This window comes from Melitaea cinxia, chromosome 22 (genome assembly GCF_905220565.1).
Source record: "Melitaea cinxia chromosome 22, ilMelCinx1.1, whole genome shotgun sequence".
Lineage (NCBI taxonomy): Eukaryota > Metazoa > Arthropoda > Insecta > Lepidoptera > Nymphalidae > Melitaea > Melitaea cinxia.
The window spans coordinates 6,617,603-6,640,110 of NC_059415.1; the positions used below are offsets into that span (position 1 = coordinate 6,617,603).

At 38.6% G+C, this 22,508-nt stretch overlaps 1 protein-coding gene and 1 pseudogene across 1 annotated transcript; one reads left to right on the forward strand and one right to left on the reverse strand.

The window, feature by feature from the left end:
- Nucleotides 1-1,488: 1,488 nt before the first annotated feature.
- LOC123664422 lies at nt 1,489-8,784 on the reverse strand (annotated as a pseudogene).
- Nucleotides 8,785-16,505: 7,721 nt separating this feature from the next.
- LOC123664423 lies at nt 16,506-18,491 on the forward strand. The gene has a single exon (XM_045598966.1). The coding sequence runs from the start codon at nt 16,506-16,508 to the stop codon at nt 18,489-18,491; it is 1,986 nt and encodes a 661-aa protein (XP_045454922.1).
- The last annotated feature ends 4,017 nt before the right edge of the window (nt 18,492-22,508 follow it).

A 22,508-nucleotide genomic window follows, 5' to 3' on the forward strand; every position in this document is an offset into this window, starting at 1 on the left:
GCTAGACCGATTCTGACGGGACTTTCACTGGCAGATAGCTGATATAGTAAGGAGTAACTTAGGCTACTTTTATTTTAGAAATTTATTTATTTTATAACTGCGAACTGAACAACAAGTAACAACTAGTAATTAATATAATTTTATAGCCTAAATTATCGACACGACAAGAAGAAAATTAAATAATAATTATGGATGATCACAACTTGTACGAAAGCTCTTGGTCTAGGACACGGATCAATCGCATGTCCTAGTAGTACAAGCTAGAGCCGGTAGATGGCCGAGTTTAATAACCTTTACGTAACACTGATCAGGTGAAGTGCGGGTACCCACCCGGTGTATGGCAAAGCCTAATGGCTCAAGGTCATTGAGAAGGGGGAGCCTCTTAAGATCAGTCTTCAGATTCAGCCTCAAATACCATAGACCAATCTGTTTTTAGTGCGGCTTCCAAAAGCCGTCCTGTATCCATTCCCCCAAAATTGCACTGCATTATAATTTTACGTTTTAATTTATGAGGTTTTAATTAATACGATGGAAAGATGAGATTAAGTAATGAGTCAAGTAAATAAATTGACTATTTATTTCTACCCACGTTGTATTACTTGTCGATGTAAAAAAAGTCGGTTTCTTTTCGTTTGCGAGCAAACACAATTATTTTGAACATGGTTAAAAAGTGGTGATATTACATGGTAACTCTTAATAACAATAAAATTAAATTAATATACGCTTCCACCTGTAATATCCCACTGTTGGGCAAAAGCCTCTTTCCCCATGTAGGAAAAGTATCAGAGCTTAATCCACCACGCTGTTCCAATGCGGGTTGGCGGATGTATTCTCATATGTATCTGTGCGTGTATGCCATTCTATATAAATATTTGATGAATGTTAAAAAAAGAAGAGTAATGTATAATCGCTCGGTTGTTTTAATACTCGCATCTATACAATACCTAGCTTTTAATTATATAGTGCGGTAAAAATAGACATTTCAAATAACAAAAATTGTTTTATTATTTAATGACTATTTTTACGTCTGATTTAATTAGTCTAATGCATAATAAATAAATGTTGCTAAATAAATGTTAAATGTATTCATTTTACTTGCCATAATTTTATGCTATGTCTAGTTTCTATTTCTACGACAGTCTTCACATAGAAATATTAAAGTAACTCTAATTGACATGTAAACTAATTTATTGCATGAATTAAGTGAAGGTTTATTTTTTACACATACACAACGTAAAAACATTAAGTCACAGTTTGTTTTTTTTTTGTACCAACTAGTTGTACTGCTCGTTACTTTCATTATGATGAAGATACGTCCTGCCATTTTTAGGTTTTTATTTTACTAAAAATTACATGACTTTTACAGTTGAATATAAAAAAATACTTTTTTGGAATATTTAGTATTTATATTTCATTGATAAGTATTTTTGATGTTGTCATCAACGTAATTGGGGATTATTATCGAAAATAAAATAACGAGTTTTTTTATATATTTGTACTTTATTATATATTTATACGTTGACGCTGGGTGACATAATTACATTCTGACTACATTGGCATTTCAATAATCACAGTAACAAAAATATTTCGATACTTTCTCGTTGTATTTATGATGAGGGATTATCACTTAGTCACAAAACAAAAACAAGTCATGAAATACCACAATTTACAAAATACACACTACATTAAAAGTCAGACTTAATTTGCGAATACTTCGAGAATTATCACATTATTTTAGTCTAAAAAGTATACATTAATATTTACAAAAACACTACAAAATTTTTATTAAATTTTTTTATTTTATATACACCTGTATTAGTATTTAATAAAAAATGTTATCCACCTCGTCTTTTTTTTAATAACCCAGCTTGCTGTATGACTTGCCGTGTTGCATTGTTTATAGGACGAAATCTGTCGGAACCTAATTGAATACCACCGTACCTAAAACCAATAAAGAAGAACATTAGATGAAAACTACAACAGACACCGAGCAGCACTTTTAAAAATAAAACTAATCCTACCTATTATCGACTATGTCGACGCAAGTTATCTTAATTTTACCGAAGACCAAAATAATAGACTTAAGGGGCTACCCTACCTCAGCTCGAATTCAGATTTCACCCGTACTAAATACACATGAGAATTGAGAGCGCTTTGTTGTTCATCGCGCGAATTATATGTATTTTCTCCCCACAAACATTATCAATAGTTATTTTTTAAAAAACGCAACATATAAAATGTTCTTCATACTTATTTCAATTACCATGCTTAATCTCAAGTCCATGACTTCTATATTTACTGAGATAAGGTTTAATACAAAAATAGAGGTAACTTTGCGATTTTTTTGTATCGAGAAAATTTTATGGAATCGTGTTTTCGAAACATATGAAAGATAGTTTATGCCCTGAACTTTACCATACATAAATTTCAAACTTATATATTCAATAGTTTGGAAGATATGGACATCCTGCCGAGTGGAAAATAAGCAATTTGAGGTAGCATACACTCTTAAGAGGAAAGGGTACCGGAGAGACTTTTCAAAAATAGGTATTTGAATAAAATGTTTCTGTCGCGCTGCATGCCGCTACCGCGCCCCGCGCCATCTCCGCTCCGTTTTTTCTATGTGTGACTGTCGTCTTGTTAGTGTGCGTGCGCCAGCTATTCAGCTATTAATTGTTGACGATATTTTAGAATTCGCATCTTTCGTTTGTGATTGACTACGAATACATATAGCGCTTAGTGCTATTTTTCTGAATTTGGCTTGTTTTATTGAAATTATTCTGCATCGTATTGCTGTGACTCGGCTTACTATTATGGGATTTCGTAAACTACTTATTATTATGTTTTATTATTTTGACTTGGATACTCTTTGTGACTTGATACATTACTATATTTTTGTGGGTAATTATCGAAATACTTAGGTACTTTATTTATGAATTAGGTATGTAATTACTTGGTTGAGGTGTGTGTAAGAATGGGTATTGAGATACATACATAATTATAGTGTATACATGTAGTATATAGTATAAGTGTCAGTATAGTATATATATGTAATGTAGTACATACATAGTATAAAACGTTTGTCTTAGTACCTATATCATTTGTAATGTCTCATGTTTGTCGCAGTTATTAATACATAGATTATTTAGATAGATACCTATAGGTTATATGTATTAATTAACATATAATTGCGGCGATATAACAATGGTTAAAAATAATATTATAATTAAAAAAAAAAAAAAAAAACAAGAAAAGCCGCCTGCGTGAAGAACAACTAGGTATTATAAAGTCAACTGAATAGGCTGGAACAAGATAAAAATTCAATAATTACACAAAGATAGCTAAATAAATCACAACAATTTCACACATTATATACTGTACACTTACAAAAATCATGAAGGCGGCTTTTGCAATTATTATTTTATTTATGTTTTTTTAGTTAGGCAAATTACGTAATCGATTCAATTTTTTTTCAAGATTGATTTTTAACCGACTTCCAAAAAAGGAGGAGGTTCTTAATTCGACTGTATTTTTTTTGTACATGTGTTACTTCAGAACTTTTGACTGGGTGGACCGATTTCGACTTGCTCGCAAACGAAAAAAAACCGACTTCAATTACATCGACATGTAAATACGAAAAAGGTAGACGAAAATATAGTCAAGTAAATACGCGTTTTTAAACATAACTCAAAAAGTTGTTATCAAATGTCGATGAAATTAAACACGATAAACACGAACTTTCGATTAAATTAAAAATCATCAAAATCGGTACACCCAGTAAAAAGTTATGCGGTATAATACAACGTAGGTCGACAAAAAAATTTCAAATTTAAAAATTTCAGTTGAATTGAGAACTTCCTCCTTTTTTAGAAGTCGGTAAAAAAATAGAAACCAATTTTACACGTCTATAGAATTCCTAAGTCGAGAAGCTTGAACAGAGAAATATTTAGCATAAAAGAAAGAGGAGTGAGAGGGAAATTCAAGAAGTAAGCTTTCCTCATAACGAAGACTGCGTTCATGGGAATCATTAAGAAATTTAAATGGTCGCTTTAGATAAGCAGGTACAACAGGGTTAAAAAGAATAGAGTAAAGTAAATTGAGAATATGTGTATTCCTGCAGAAGGGAATTGTGTGCCACTCAGGGCGTAACTACTGCCGTATCAGCAATACAGATGATACGGCAGCAATACAGCAATACAGAGATAGGTGGATACAATTAGTACCACTAGACTTCTTGACGTCGAAAGAATGCAGAACAAGACAAACGACACTGCTCATAGTGCACATTACGCATCGCGTGCTCGCACCGTGGAATGCTCGATGGTGCTTTCCCCTCATCGTCAAGAGTTGAATTCGACGCGAGAAGAGTGCAAGAATTTTCGCTTATTTTTTCGCATAATGTGCCAGAGAGCCTTCAGGTTCGCGCAATGATGGAAGTGTAGACTAAAAATAGTTACCTTCGACAGCTTTTGTAAGAGACAAAAGGCACGGGTTCCGTTTGGAAAGCCCAAAAGTTTCTCGCCAATTCTACTAGTGTTTGAACTTTGCCCTAGCGATTTACTACCTGTAAGACCTGGAGGCAGCTTTGAATCTCTTCTTCAGGCTATGCGCCTGTGTATCCCCCGCATATAGATGCGGGAGATTCATAGGGAATTCACTAATAGTATTAGCCTTACAGGCTGAAGCGAACGATCCCCCGCATCTATTGTTGCAGGTCAAGGCTGATAACTCTCCAGCTTGGAACTACAAGCTCTTTAAATTAGCTTAAAATCTGAAATTTAAAACATTCATTCCATTGAGAAACTCATGGAATTATTGCTGATAAAAGATAAAAAATAGCCTTACATCCAGTTTTCCGGTGGTTTAACTTGATGTTTTTCAAAACTAAAAGTGATAAAAAATTACCTAAGGACTTCGATGGAACAAGAACAGCTACAGCAGACTACACTCACTATTGTCTATTTTAGGAGGAAGTAATAACTTATAATCAATAAAATATTTATTTTAATTCAATGCAAGCATTTTTTTGTGAGAAATCTTTACCCATCATTTGCCTGCCCCCCCCCCCCCACTAATTTTGATACAGGGCCCCAAAGTTCCCGGGGTTCCAAGGAATGCTACGCCAGTGGCGCCACTTGAGTTTTTTACGCAATTCAGATATATGATTCTATTTGCGAAGTCCAAATACAAATCGCATAGGTACATAGATTCGACCAAATTTAATAATCTGCTCCTCAGTAATGTCAAGAAAACAACTAAGCAATTTTTTACCGATGAAAAAAAACAGAGGAGGTTCTAAAGTCGCCACCTACCTATATTTATTTATGTTTGACCATGCATAACTTTTTACAGAGTATTCCGAAATTGATAAAATAAAATATATTGGAAAGAGTAAACCCCGAAGTTGTTTTTCGCCTAGGAGGCGAGGAAGAAGCGCGGCTCGCAGCTTGCTTGGCATAGGCATGGGAAAGAGTCCTAATTTTTTAAACTTTCTTATCGTATTTTTTATTAGTATTACGGTAATAATAATCATAATATACTTTTTGAAATCCTTGTATTGAGCCCTTTAATTTGATACCAAAAACAAACAACACAGTTATTTAATAATATCTTCATAATTATCATTGTTATTTGTTAGCGAATCCCTTTGTTAGCCCAGGTTTGCACAGTGTTACAATAAAAAACGCATATACAAATACGGTTCTATTGTAGTTATGAGAAGAGAAATGATTTAATTTTGTTAATACGAATTTTAGAAAATATCGACTAAAAATTACATCACTAGTGTATCGATATAATTATCGACTATGAGGCATCACTTCGCTGGCGTATATACGTATTGCTTTGACCCTTCCCTCCCCCAGACCTATCCCCCAAAAAGCAAGAAAGGGACAACTGCAGCTCAGACCGTTTTAGGTAGATAATTTTTGACCAAAACAGTGTTTCGTAGTCGACTGTTTTCTCCTCAGAACATAGCAATTTTTTTTTAATTTTTTTTTTATAAAATAAAAGAAGACTTCGGCTATGCCCCTATGTTCTCATTTTTTTGAAAATATGCATATATATTTTTTAATGAGTGTTTGAAAATGTACAAAAAAATATGCAAAATTTCGAGTTTTTGAAGTCTCCTAATTTCTAAGATAATAAGAATATGAAAAAAATCAAAACATAGGGGCATGGTCATGGCAGCAAAGAGTTCTATGTCACAAAAATATTTGATCTAGTGTCATTATCCAGGGAGAAAACAGTCGACTACGTTTGTATGGAGAAAGAGCCGGTACCCTTTCCTCTTAAGCGTCTCCAAAACGGGGCTGTTATAATTATACGTTTCATATTTAGTTTGCGTAAATATGATCATATCTCAGAATATCCTTCAAGGTTCAAGTGGTCTCCTACTTTTGCCGAAATCATGTTCTATCGCTGCTGTACCGTGAAACCGTGACGTAACCATGTGACATGTGAAAACACAAAGTACCTATGAACTGAAACAGCCTTTAAATGCCTCAAAGATGTTCAGGAGGAGTTAGGAGTTGGCACGGACATTACCTACTGGGAGCGATTAATATCAAACGTTTATGACGAAATAGCTTGCTACTAAAACCTTTTTACTACTACCCTAGAACGTGCGGAGATCCATATTCCGTGGAAAGTTCATAATGAGAAATATACCTTATTTGTTTATAGGTCTTTCACTACTCTCGTATCAAATCTCGCCCCCATAGTTTCATAATTTAATTATTAGTAAGATGAAGGCTTCACTCACCGCCTAGTGACAACCACCAAGATATTCGTTTGCTCCATCATCTGCATCAAATGTAGCATTCTTGAACCTCCTTGCCGCTCCCCGTCGTCGTTACACCTGTGTAGCTTTGCCCGTTTTTCTTATGAATCTATAGGCGTACATGTTGTGCTTTGCTTGTTGTAGTATTTTAATTGTTCTTAATTTCGCTAACACGTCACTGTAAACAAAATTAAATGTTATAATTATGAGAAGAACGTAGAAACCTTATTTACACTTGTATACATTTATATCGAATCACGTAGGTACTTAACACTTGACTGCATCAACATTAAATATGATGAACTATTATTGTTTTATTATTTTTACCTACATACTTTTTACCTACATTATTTTTACCCTATCCTGAAAAATACTTTCTAAAAAAATGAAAATGAAAGTTAAATATAAATAGAATCAAACAACTACATACTTGTCATCTATGTTATGAACTTTGGCGGCGTGACCCTGGAATAAACTCTTCCTGTCCACGATGACCTCTCCGTGTGTGATTTCTGGGCATTTTGTTTCTAACTGAAAACAAAAACGAGTAGATTTTTAATTAAATCTGTCATATATTTAAACAACCAGGAAACATACGACGAGGAATGAACGTTTAAAGCTATGAAGATTACTTATATAAAGCCAACTATTTAAATATGAAACGGGTTATCTAGTATATTTGTTGTTGGTCGTTTTGAGGTCACTACCCTATCGCAATACGTTTACACATAAATAATAGTGTTGATGACGAAAAACTTAAAAAAAAATTTGATTTTAATGTACAGTTATAGGGATTGAAATCCGGAAAAACGGTTCTGGTAATCCGGTAGTTCGCTTATCAGTTACGAGTTACGGATACAAACTTACCGGATCCGGTCACTGGATCCAGTGATTGCTTATCTCGGCAAAATACCAGTAGCTTGCGAAATAGGCCTTTGACGCGAATGGATATTAAAATCATGACATTTAGTAAGAATGTCTAGTAATATGAAATACGACAAACTTGTGTCGACGTAGACTCAGTTTTCATCTTGTCTTTCTTCTTGGCAGTTTGGTCTTTGGCAACTATTACTTGCAAAACTTCCTTTATTTTCCCAATCCACTGGAAAATGACGGTTTGTCCTATATTTTCTCTGAAATTTAATAAGTATTACTGATAAAATCATTCATTACAGCCTGTACAGTCCACTGCTGGACATAGGCCTCCACAAGTTTACGCCATAAAATAACGTGAACTCATGTGTTTTGCCCATAGTCACCACGCTGGGCAGGCGGGTTGGTGACCGCAGGTCTGGCTTTGTCGCACCGAAGACGCTGCTGCCCGTCTTCGGCCTGTGTATTTCAAAGCCAGCAGTTGGATGGTTATCCCGCCATCGGTCGGCTTCTTAAGTTCCAAGGTGGTTGTGGAACCTTGTTATCCCTTAGTCGCCTCTTACGACATCCACGGGAAGAGAGGGGGTGGCTAAATTCTTTAGTGCCGTAGCCACACAGCACACTGATAAAAAAACTGATAAAATCAATATTTTATTAATTATTCTTCGTCGCTTTTTAATACTTATTTGTCACTATACATATTAAATACATAGGGAATCTTGTTTTTCATTTGTACTTTTAAGAGTAGCTTAAAAGTATGTTTTATCGTGACGAAGGGGAAGTAAGGTGTTAAAAAGGCAAAATACCACGTGACGTATTTTATGGGCGGCCCTACGTTCCTATAACAACGTTTAAATATGTAAAATTTTAACAATAGAACATGTGTCGACAGAAATTGTAACAATTGTAACATTGTGCAAAACCATAAAAGTAAAAAAAAAAACAAAAAGTCTTATTTAATCAACTTATGGCGAAAACGACCTCCTTAGAAATATAAAAAAAAATAAACATCACTATATATGAAAATATTTGAGAATAATTTATTATACTTACAAATAAATTTCATTTAAGCGATAATAAAGATCCTGTTTTGCCTTTCTGTTCATCCATGGAGCTGACAATTCGTACATCGCACAGAGGGGTATTTCATAAGAAAAGCTGGTCAAAAATAATGTAATATATTTTGTGTCTTATTTTGATGCAATTTGGTAAAATATTTACCAAAATTTTGATTAAGCTCCCAGGGGATGTCTTTCCGAACCAATACGATTTGGGAACCTTCAAGAAACGAGCATATTCCTTCCTCAAAGGCCGGCAACGCCACTGTGGATCTTCTGTTTCTGCAGATGGTTATGGACAGCGGTGATACTTACCATCAGGTGCGCCTTTTGCTCGTTTGCCCACCTTTACTATAAAAAAAATATATTTAGTCACCATATTGTAATTATTAATTAGTAAAAGGCATATTCATACAAAAAATATAGTTTATTTTCTCAAATCAAACAAAAAAGTAATCAGTCTGAAGAACCATCCCATGCTTCTTCATCAGAAGTTTCATCACTTTGATCTATGTGCAGCTGCATATTAGACAATTGATCATCATCATCATTTTGGTCATATCTCCAAGCAACTAGCATTTCCAGAGCAGCTGGCGTAAAAGGTTTGGATTTTTTTGGTGGCTTAGGTCTTATGCTACTGAGATATGGATCAGAAGTCAAAAGTAGGCGGTTTAAAACATCCCTATTACATTGTTTTCTAGAAAATGTTCTAGAATAACATTGTCGAAACATTCGGAAATGTTTGTTCCAAGCTTCCGATGCTTCCTCTGGTAAACTGCCAATAGGAAGTAAAGCATCCTTTATAATAATGGGACTGTGTGCTAATATCTTATGGACAGTTGGGGTCATCGGATGCCACGGATACAAATTAACATAAAGTTGAGCAGTTTCATTACAATATACTGAGAACTTATCAATATTGATGTTGTATCCACTTGATATTCCTTCCAAAATTGTTGCAAATCTTTGAATTAAGTTTTGGTCAATTCCAGTAATACGTGAGGAAATTTCAATATTGCTGAAAAACCTTCTGCTGGTATTTTCGTCATTTGTAGATCCATACCGTGGTTTTGGAACATCTACAATCAGACCAAGCTCATTCTTGAATTGTTCTTGAATTTTTTGTTTTGTTGCTTTTACTATGTCCTTTTCAGCTCGCTCTCTTAGCTGCCATTTTTTGACCGGTATTTTATACGAAAGATGAAGAAGTGCCTCGAAAAATCTTATCCTTGCGTGTAATATAGACAGACCGAACTCCAAATTGGCTGGTTCTGCTGAACTTACTTTGGATAAATCATTAAAGTCTTTCGAAGTACACTTACATATATAGCATCGCATAGTAGAAGCAGTTTGAGTGGCTGCATTACACACTTTGCCGTCCACCATAGTAAAAAGCATCTTATGAGTGATAGATATATTAAGATCTCCTTTTTTACAATAGTGCATTGCAAATGTTTAATTTTGTCTTTAAAATAATTAATCTCTTCATTAGTCACATCATTTGATTCGTGTATAAACCTAGAATAGAATATAATAGAATATTAATTATTACACACACATAAACTACACAAATAAAATAAAGAAACGATTAAATATACCTAATCCTCATTGGTCTACAAAAACGTGAAGAAGAAGGTGTAGGATTTTGCCATATAATTTTTCCATTCATGCACAGCCGAAGACGAACTAGGGATGACTGAAATATATTTGAGTCAGAGTCTGTACTATTTTCAAATTTCTGCTTGTACTGTGTTTGTTGGGAACCATCACAGCCCCATTTGTGAATCAACTCCATATTGAAAGGGCCGAGGTCTGATTCTCTAAGGGCATTCACAACCTCGTCCAGGTATAACAACAATCTCTCGCCTGTGTGGTTAAGCAAAGCCTGAAGTTCAACCTCTGCACAATTTTCAGTCACTCGAAACGAATCTGAACACGGGTAGTATTCCTTTTTAGCTTTCTGTAATATAGTATAACAAGGATACAATTTCCGGTCGCTGGTTCTTACAATTTCGTATTGTCTTTTCGTCAATGCTGCCTCCACAAAATTGATAAAGCTTGAGTAGTAGTAGCCGATGCATCGGCGGGTTCTCACTGGGATAACCATCACTCATTGTAACGTATAGAATCACTTCATGATTCTCTTCTGATATTTTGATACTGTGAGATCTCGACTTTTTGCTCACAATAAACCAATATTTATCATAAATCGAATAAAGGGCTTGTAGCTCCTTCAGCTAGAGAGAAAAAATGTTAAATGTTTAAATTAGTTAATGAATAAAATATTGTGATATTGCATGGTAATTACACATTTTAACAACGTTATTTTAAGATCAATTTGTCAATGTTGAGATGTTGCATGGTATACGCTTTTAATAGCCCGTTGGCGCAGCTTGTAGTGACCCTGCTTGCTGCTCCGGGGGTTGTGGGTTCGATTCCCACCCAGAGTCTGGGTGTAATATAAATATTTATTTATGTATGTATCATTTAATATAATTACTAATAATATATGATTATTTTTTTTTTAAATTCATTGTGCATATTTGTAAAACAAGGCAAATACATAATAAATTCTCAGTACCTAATTGAACTGACTTCGTCGCGGGCGGTAGGTTGGTTCAGCACGTGCTTCGGTGACAGCCTCGTCGACGTTGACGTCATTTGTTTTTATTTTATGTATGCCATCGTCTCTTTTTTTTTTTTTTTATAGCCTGTAAATGCAGGGTTGTGTAAGATAAATTAGGCACGGGAACGATTTTAAAGAAATATGATCTTACCTTAATAAATAGCCTCATTCGTAGCCTTGCTCCTTTTATATATTATACGAGTATAATGGAAGCGTGCGTCGTCGGGCTTACGTCTTCCCATGTCCGGCGCGCGCGGTGGTCTGAGCTTACCTGCATTCCGTGCACCCGACGACGTAACATCACATAATTTCACTACTATTTATTTATTTATTTATTTATGCAAAATATATCTTCTCTGTTGTTACTTATTTATTTATTTTGCTCCATTTTACATGTTTATTTATAATATTTGTTATATACATGTACGGATATGTATATGTGTGTATGTGTATTATATGTTTATGTGTGTGTGTATGTGTATGTATGTGTGTGTGGTGTATGTATGCGTATATAATTATATTGCTAGAAGAAAGGAATGATACTTGTCGCGCTAGTCAAAACAGGGGTATCACTGAAAATCAGCGTTGGTTTTTGTTTTTTATGAAAGCCAACACCAAGCTGAGTGATATACCTTTTTGGGGCACAGCACTTAGCCGCAGGCGGTATTATTTGGTCATATAATCACACATTTTCACATTTCTTGTTTATTCGTCTTTTTTTTTCATAACTTCTTTGGAATTTTTTATGTACATTTTTTTTTTACTTTTTTTTTTTTTTGATGTTATAGTTTTTTGTAGTCTATATTACTGGTCATGTAAATTTCTTTTTTCTATATGTAGTTATTGATTAATTATTATTATGTCTATTTAAGTGTGTCTTTTTTTGTGTAAAAACTGTCTGCGTTTTTGAGTGATGCTCCGAATAAACGTGTTTCTTTCTTTCTTTCTTTCTATTTATAAGTATGTTTATTGAAAAAAAATATATGTAGCTATACCAGTCGGCTGTTCCCTGTAATATAATGCTTGTGCATTAAGTTGCTTACTTTAGGCACAGACGACCGTGTCCGTGTTGTGTAGATATTTATTATTATATATATTTATTATTAGTACAAAATATCATATTAAAATCAGTTAACGAATAAAGCGCAGTGATATTGTAAGGTAAATTATTCATTTAAAAAACGCCATATTAAAATTAATTAGTGAATAAAATGTATAGGTATTGCAACATATTTGTTTCCTGAAAAACATTATATTTAAATCATTACACACCTGGCTTTTTATATTAGCAGTATTCATTTTTCAGTTTGTAGATGAAATCTTAACAGTAAATAACTGACACTCAGTCGTATGATGTCCACTGTTTAACAACACTTGATCAAAGAATACGTAAGTATAAAAAATTTAGTGATAGCTACACATAGGGTGGCGTCCACTGCTCAAGAACACTCGACGTTAAATGATTATTATTTGACCGGAGTGCGGAGTGAGCGTTTCACTGTTTAAATGACGTATGGCAATAATGGGCGTACCCATGATTAGTGGGGACAAGGTGGGGCTTTGGCGCCACACTGGCTCGAAGCTAATAACTGATATGTATTTTAGATTTAAATGAGGAGATTTTAGGTAGATTTATCCAAAACAACCACAAGCTATTATCTAAGTAGTGTAGGAATAGGAATAAGAATCCTATTACCATAGGAAGTAAATGAAAAGAAGTAGTAAATAAAAAAATAATTTTCTCCTACTTATCCCACCTATACAAGTCTGAGTAAGCTCATAGCGACAATAATAAAAGTCATGATGGGTTATCAGCCGTTATACCGGGTGATTTTGAAAGCGTTTTGGAAACGAAAATTTTGAATTATTTATCAATAACAGAAGCTATATATAACATTAATTTAATAATATATTTAATTTTTTTTTTCATCAAAGTCGATATTCGTATCGTTTACAGACAAAAAGTGAGAACCAGTAGTAGCGCTACACGGTAGGTACATTCTAAAAATAGAAATACTATACGTTTTAATACCGAGTCACAAAATCGTATTAGCCAATAAAAACAAAGCTACCGAGTTGCGCCGGAGTCGACCAATGACGGCATTGCTCACCTGTAATCGTCGGCGTCCCGCGTCCCTGGCTTTCAGTCGGTCAGTAATACCATAGCGGTACATGCGTAAACAAGGTCAAGGACGTTTAAATTATTACTCGCCGGAGTTTGAAGATGTTCTTGAGTACTTCGAGCGCGATCCCCGGCGGAGGACAAGGATGGCAGCAAGAGAATTCGATGTTAGCCAAAACTTCGTATGGAAGATATTACGTACACAAGGATTACACCCGTATCATTTTCGTAAGGCTCACGTAATAAACAACGCACCGGCAAGAATCGCCTTTCGCCAGTGGTTGTTAAATAATACAAACGACAACATACTCTGGACGGACGAGTCACTATTTACTCCAGTGGGACTATACAATGTGCACAATGAACATTACTGGGCTCTAATTAACCCCCATTTGATACGAGAAAACCATCACTAGGTTCGTTTCAGGGTGAACGTGTAGGCCGGTATTATTAATGACCAATTAATAGGGCCTATTTTTATTGAAGGTCATCTAACCTGCAACGAGTACTTAGAGATATTAAGGAGAGTAATATCTGAGTTAGTAGACGATGTGCCGTTAGCTTACTCGAGAGGTATGTACTACCAAGACGACGGCTGTCCCGCTCATTACGCGAGTGTAGTGCGTGCGTACCTGGACAATGAGTTTAGTGATAGGTGGATAGGTCGAGCAGGGCCTGTGTCTTGGCCACCTGCAAGTCCGGACTTAACGCCCGTGGATTTTTTCTTGTGATCGGAAATAAAAAGTTATACACGTCAATATGAAAGCTGTGATGATTTACGCATTGCGATAGTGGACGCTTTTGATAAAGTGAAAAGTGGTAAAGACACATTAAGGAAATTAAAAGACAATTGTATTAAACGTGTACGTTTGTGTATTGAACGCAGTGGACTCCATTTTGAGCAGTTGCTTCGATACAGAGAAGTGTAAATAGTGTAAAAAACTGTTAATCGGTATGTAAGTTAATTATTCTGTAGATAGCTCCGATTTTTTAAATACGCCTGAAATATTTATACCTACAGTCCGTTTATAAATTGATTTGTTGTGAAAAGAACAATCGTGGTTAATAATCGAAAAGAATTTTAAATAAAATAGGTATTTCTGACGGTCCTAAGCCTGTGTAAAGTATGAAGGACAAACGAGTCTATCTACGTAAGTACTCGCTAGCTTGCGCCTATAGGTATACTTTTATCAACCGAAACGCGCACGGACGTGTTTCATTCACATAAAATAATGAATGAATGACCAGTGCCTTACTACTTTCCAAGTCGATCGAGTGAAAATGAATATTAAAATTGAAACTTTTTTTTAGTCAACATTACAATTGATTTATCAATTTTTATAGGTACTATAGATGATTCCATAGTAAAACATTTCGTTTCCAAAACGGTTATAAAATCACCGTGTATATACCTACCGTTGACTTTTTATTTTCATCCATGATACTTGAAAATCTCGCACAAATGGCTAGCAAACCTCGTACATTCATTAGTGTTTTAAAATAACTGACTTTGGCAAAAATTGCTTTAAAATATTACATTTTTCCAAAACAAAATTTTAAAATTTAACTATCAGTAATTCGGTATAAAAATTAACGAAAACAATAAAATAATTTGTGAGATTTTCCCCAAGTCTTATCGGAGCATTGCAAATACAAGTAAATACCTAAGATATTGTATCTAGCATTTTTTTTGAAATATTTATAATAATACACTTTATTGTGTACCAATAATTGTCACCAATGTAATTGTTACCAATTTCGCAAACGAAAAAAAACCGACTTCAATTACATCGACTAGTAATACAACGTAGATCGACGAAAAAATACTCAAGTAACTGCGCGTTATCAAAGATTACTCAAAAAGTAGTTATCAGATCTCAATGAAATTTATATGTGACCACATGATAAACACCAGCTTTCGATTAAATCAAAAATTATCAAAATCGGTACACCCAGTAAAAAGTTATTGCGGATTTTCGAAAGTTTCCCTCGATTTCTCTGGGATTCCATCATCAGATCCTGGTTTCCTTATCATGGTATTAAACTAGGGATATCTTCTTTCCAACAAAAAAAGAATTATCAAAATCGGTACACCCAGTAAAAAGTTATTGCGGAATTTCGAGAGTTTCCCTCGATTTCTCTGGGATCTCATCATCAGATCCTGGTTTCCTTATCATGGTACTATACTAGGGATATCTCCTTTCCAACAAAAAAAGAATTATTAAAATCGGTACATCCAGTAGAAAGTTATGCGGTATAATACAACGTAGGTCGACGAAAAAAGCGTATAGCTCGAAAAGTAGTTGTTAGATCTCAAATAAATTAAAATGGGACCAATTGGCACACACCACCTTTCGATTAAAAGAAAATTTGTCGAAATCGCTCCACCCAATCAAAAGTTCTGATGTAACATACATTAAAAAAAAAAAATACAGTCGAATTGAGAACCTCCTCCTTTTTTTGGAAGTCGGTTAAAAACAGAAACAATACATAGGGTAGACCGAGGCGAATCGGATCACAGGGCGAATCGGATCAAAATAAGAAATCTATTGATAATTCAAATATCACATTCGCATAAAACGCACTCAACCAGCGGTTTGCGCCTCTCCTCTCACCCCGCACCTCCCGACATAGACAGTATTTCGATCGCGCTTGTGAATCAGTAGCGACGCCGTTCATCAGCGACTCGGTCGTTTGTGCGTGTCGCAATTTTTGCGCTCATCTAAGGTACGTACTTACGATTTCTTTGTGTCATATTACGATTTGTGTTAAAACTCAACTACATTGGTTTATATTGTTAATCAAGGTGTCTATATTAGAGAACCAATTCGCTTTTAAGTATGATCTTAGAGGTTAACGTCTAAAATATTTATTTCAAAAGTCTTGATTATGGGGTTAATCGGATCATATCGTCAGGGGCGAATTGGATCACACTTTTAAATTGATTTATTACATGTTTGAGGTTATTGATTCATATTTTTTCCATTCTAGATGGTTCGCACGTATAAAAAAAAGACTAACGCCGGAGAGTGGTCTCAAGAAAAAATGACAGAGGCTGTAAATAAGGTCCAGAATAAGGTGTTGACCTTACGTAAGGCTGCGGAGATTTTCGAAGTGCCGTACACGAGCTTACAAAGAAGAGTTAATTTATCCAGAGGCGTTATTAAACGTCGAGGTGGACAGCCAGTTTTAGATGAGGAAGCAGAACAGAAGATAGCTGACCGGCTATTGCACTTGGCAAGTCGTGGCTTTGGAATCACACCCAAAGCGGTACGTAAGTACGCGTTTGAATTCGCAGAAAAGCAAAATATACAACACAAATTTAACAGAAGCGCTGGAATGGCTGGCCAGGACTGGTTTCATCGCTTCATGCGAAGAAATAAAAAATTAACTATTCGGAAGCCGGAGGGTTTATCTAGAGCAAGGATTGATGGTATGAAGAAAGAAAAAGTGGCAGAATTCTTTAATACTTTGGAAACAATAGTAGATAACAACAATTTAAGAGGAAGATCTGAATGTATATACAATGTTGATGAAACAGGGATGCCGCTTAGTAATCGTCCACCCAACATTATAGCCCAAAAAGGTGCTAAAGAAGTTGTTAGCATGACCACTGTTGAACGAGGTGAAAATGTAACCGTTCTAGCCTGTATGAATGCAGCAGGACAGTACATACCTCCATTTGTTTTATTCAAAGGTGTGCGTAAACGTGACGATTTTCTCCTAGGTATGCCACCTGGCACTGAAGTTGCCATGACAGAAAAGGGCTGGGTCACCGAAGAAGCTTTTAAGTTGTGGCTGCAACATTTCAATCGCTACAGGACCCCAGGAAAAGTAATTCTAATTTTGGATGGGCACGCGTCTCACACCAGCTACTCAGTGGTAGACTTGTGTGATTCTTTCGAAATTGAACTTGTACTTCTTCCTCCACACACATCACATGCCCTGCAACCGCTCGATTTATCGTTTTTCAAACCGCTCAAAACCTACTATCACCAACAAGCTACAGCATGGCAACATTCACATCCGAATCGAGGAATCACAAAAGTCGCTTTCGGAGCACTTTTCCAACGAGCTTGGAATCAGGCTGCCACTGTTGGGAATGCTACAAAAGGCTTCGAAAAGACCGGAATATTTCCACTAAACGCCAATGCAATACCTGACCACAAGTTCATCGGTGATCAAAAGTCGGACATTGTAGAGTCCCTAGTCCAGACCCCAGATACACAACCAGTAGTTGATCCAGTGTCATCGGCAAGTTCACGACAGTCTGACAAAGCCCAGTCTTCCACCTGTGCAGATGAAGAAAGAAAAAAGATGAAGAATAAAGCAACACCTGGGATAAAAATTAAGAGTTCCTCAACAAAACAGAGAGAGTGTCAAGTGCCCCAAGTCCAATCCAAGAGTTTTCAACAGGTGCAGCCACAAGACCAATCCTCAAGTGTAGAACAAGTGCAGTCAAAAATAATGGTACAAGTCCAAGCCACAAATACAAAACCACTTGATAATATAGTGCCATTCACAAGTTCGCAACAAGCTCACGAAGCCCAGCCTCCCACCTGTGCAGAAATAATTAAAGAAATTCTTCCATCACCGTTAAAGTCGCCAATTCCCTCTAAAAAAATTCGTAAAGTTTCAAAACCGGTCTTGCATTTAGCATCACCTCAGAGTAAGACTGCTCTTCTTGAAAAAGAAACAAAGAAGAAATTTAAGGTAGACAATAAAATCAAGGAAAATAAGGAAAAGGCTGTAGGCAAAGAAAATACTTTAAAGAAGATGAAGAATAAAGCAAAGCCTGCGATAAAAATTAAGAGTCCATCTGCAAAACAGAGAGAGTGGCACTGCATTTACTGTTCCGAAATATTCTTTCATCCACCAACAGAGGATTGGATTCAGTGCAATGCCTGCGAAGAATGGTGCCACGAAAAATGTGCTGATATGGGGGGGAAAGGGGACCATATATATGTGAATTATGTGCCCATAATTAAAATTGATCTCATCATTAAGTTTTCAGCGATTCCAAAGCTATAGTGTTAAGAAACTTAAAATTTTGTTACATTTTGTGTACGATCCGATTCACCCCGAAAATTGGGGCGATTCGGATATTTTTCTTTTTTTAGTTTTTAATAGCTAATTAAGAGAATATATGTATGATTTCAGTTTTCAAATGTTTATTTCATAGCTGATTGTTACTTCTTACGTTTTTATCAATAAAAATAATATTATATAACACTTTAATATGATTTGCTCAACCTCAAAGAAAAAGTGATCCGATTCGCCTCGGTCTACCCTACATAGCAAAGAACAAAGGATTCCCACAAAGTATGATTAGGTACAAAGGGCGGGTTCACGTATAATTTAAAAAGAACACTATTTATGCATTCATCGTATAACTTCGTAAGACTCTTGTATATAATATTTGAAGACATTTTAAATACAAAAGGATTGTTGAGTACACAAAAATTCAAAAGAAATAAAATCCCAAAAATAGCTTGGAGGTACTTAAATTAGGTGTAAAAGTGACCCAGGCCTTTGGGGCCTGGGTCTCGGACTTAGGTCTGGGACCTAGGCTCCAAGGGGAGGAGTTGCTGGACTTCTACTGGGCGCGTCCCCACGGTGACGGATAGGGGAACGCCACTCGCACTGAGCGGGTGGTAGGGGTTTTCGGACCCCCGCGGACCAAAACCAGTAGGTGTGGGCGCACCTTTAGCGGCTTGTCAGCCGCGCGGCCTAGGGGAGTAAACCCCGATTAAAAATCTAAGCTGTGATACAGCCTTAACTAATCATGGACACAAAGATAAAACGGAAACTACCCCAGGAGGGTACCGACGCCTCCGGCGTCGGAGAATCCCTTCGCGCTTCGGCGCGCTGCCCGTTCGATTTTGGGGAGGGCAACCTTTGTGATTGTGATTCGCCCACTATGGGCGTTGACGTAGTGCCCGAGAAGGGCGGTGACACGACTATGGCTAGGAACACGGACTCCGATAACAGTCTTCGGAGCGGCGGCTATAACGAGCCCTCGCGCCCGAGGGCTGGTCTCCTCTCGCGAGATCGCAAGGGGAGATTCCTCGCGAAAGGGAAGACAGCAAACCGCTTTGCGGCTCTGGGCGCAGACGAAAGCGGAACTGATATGGAGACGGCTATGGGGTCCTCGGACCGGGAACCTCTGCCAACGGGACGGCGGAAGCGGCCCTCATCCTCGACCTTCGCGTCTGGGCGTGACGGTTCAGACACGGAGGCAGAGGGCGCGGGCCTCGCTAAAATAAACACAGCGAGAAGGGGAAAGGAGAGATGAACCACGGCGGGTCCTTCCCGCGAAAAGTTTCTCAAGCCAGCACCTGTCCGGCCGGAATCGGCCAACATATTCACCGACAACGAGTCCGACGTCGGCTCGTTGATCTTAGACGACGTTGTTGCACTCAACGCGCAAGAGCTCAGGGCGCGCGCGGGCGAGGGACTCGCCGTAATACTAGAGGTTGCCCGGAAATCCGGGAACCTCAAAGGCGAGTTCGTCTCCAAGCTGAAGAGGTCCGCGACGGACCTAAGCGAGGTGGTCGACGCCCTTGCCTCAAGGACTGAGGCCGACGAGGTGAGGCGGCTCCGAGCGGAGAACCGCCGCTTCAAGATGGAGGTGGAGGCGATGAAAGCGGAGCTAAAGGCGATGAGGCGCGGCTTCGCCGAGGCGAAGTCGGAAGCGGCTGCTAACGCCGCTGCCGCCGCCGCCGCCGCCGCCGCCGCCGCCAACGCCAACGCCTCAGTCGCCGGTCCACCTGCGACACTTCCGGTGGCGGACATGCTAGAGGAGTTCAAGCACTCCTTGACCTGCTCGCTGGGCGATATGATGAACGTCCGGCTAGCGCAGATCGAGGAGAGGCTGCCGCCGGCTCCGTCGGTCCGTCCCCAACTAGGAGCTGGTGGACCTCGACGCCCCGAGACGGCGGCCACTACGTCGGCGGCCCCCTCCACGGTTGCCCGGGAGGAAACCTGGGCAACAGTGGTTAAAAGAGGGAAGGGCAAGAGGAAGGGGAAAGGGAAGTCCTCCGCCCCTCCATCTACACCTGCAGGCGAAGGTCGAACTGCCGCCCCTGCGGCGAAGCCGGCTGGCAAGCTGGCCACGGCGTCGTCCGCGCGACAGGCCGCCAAGCCGACCGCCAAGCCGTCCAAGCCGTCCGGAAGGCCGGCAACAAAGGCGACCGTTAAGGCCAAATTCAAGGCCCCGAAGACTGCGGCAGTCGTCGTCCAGCTGCAGCCAGCGGCTATAGAGAAGGGTCAAACGTACGACTCCATCTTCCGGTCGACTGAAGACACCGTCAAATTGGAGGAATTGGGGATCGAGCGCATCCTCTTCCGTCATACGGCGACGGAGCGATCAGCTGGAGCTCGGTGCGAGTGTCGGCCCTGGAGGCGCACCACATGCGCTGCTTTAAGTGCATGGGGTTGGACCCCACGCGCCCGAAGTGTCCGGCGTCAGTCGACAGGGGCGACCTCTGCTTCAAATGTGGGAGCTCGGGGCATAAAGTCACCACCTGCCCGGAGAAGACCCCGCGCTGCGTGGTGTGCGCCGAGGGAGGCAAGCCCTAAAAAAAGCATTAAAAAAAAAGTGTGAAAGTGACTCATTGGAAATTTCCAAATTTTTTGTATGAAAAAGATAATATACTCCACATAATTTCTTTTAGACTGTGTGGCTACGGCAATTAAAAACTATTGCCACGCCCTCTCTTCCCGTGGGTATCGTAAGAGGCGACTAAGGGATAACACAGTTCCACTACCACCTTAAAATTTACAAAGCCGACCGATGGCAGGATAACCATTCATCTGCTTACTTTAAAATATACAGGCCGAAGACGGGCAGTAGCGTCTTCGATGAGACAAAGCCAGCCCAGCAGTCACCAACCTGCCTGCCCAGCGTGGTGACCACGGGCAACACACATGAGTTTATGCCATTTTTTGGCGCGAACTTGTGGAGGCCTATGTCCAACAATGGACTGTGATAGGCTGAATTGATGAATCGTTTCTAGTAAAAGTTCTCAAATATAATATTCCAACAAAAGAAAACAATAGTTTTTTTTTTAGGTCAAAGTGAATTAAATAAGCATTGGTTGCACTTTCTAAACATTTAAAAAAAGTTAAAAAAAAGTTTTTAGTAATAACAGTCTAATCGTTTGTTGAAACAATAATGAAAATAACATCAATGTTATTATATGCTTAAGGAATTTCTAAACTTCTGACGGTTACACTTTCTAAACGTTTGCAAAAAGTAAAAAAAAATTAGTAATAATAGTTTATTGCTACAATAATAAAAAACAGGTCAAGTGCGAGTTCGACTCGCGCACGAAGGGTTCCGTGCCATTGACTAGGTAAAATATTTACATGGGGTGCTTGTCGGTGACCTCCTCGTGGTGCACCCTGGGCAACGGGGCGGGCAGCAGTATCACAATCGCGGCACTGCTGCCCGTCGCGGCTGACGACCGACGCGTGTGGGGATGCATTCCGGCGCTCTACATTAGAGTTGTCCCGTGAGCACATCAAGTGACACAGCGCTGGCGCATTGTGTCACCACGGGGGGGTGGATGGGTTAGGCGTGCGCTTACCCCGCCGTCGGACAGAGTGGGCAGGAGTCCTGTTCGCTCACCGTCCTTTTCTCGTAATCCCGTTTCGTGGTGTCGTGGTCATGTCTCGCGGCCACGTACGGGACCGAGGGTCTTGCCTTAACCGCCCGGACCGCGAGGAAGAAAACCTCTATAAAAAATGTTTCCCCCATACTCGTGGGAACAGAAATGGATCTTGAAAACTCAAATTTTTTAAACGATGATGGTGTGGAGGTTGACGAGAGGCCCGAGAAGGGCGGAGTAGACGAGAGGCCCGAGAAGGGCGAGGTAGATGAGCGACCCGAGACGGGCGGTGTTACGGCAGGTGACGAAGGCTCCAACGCAGACATGCGGTCCAGGTCGTCTCACGACTCGGACGTCGGAGGACGTGGAAGCGCAAGCGTCGGGAGAACTATGACTGCGCATCAGACGAAAGCGACTATGTGTCGGGCAAGGTGCA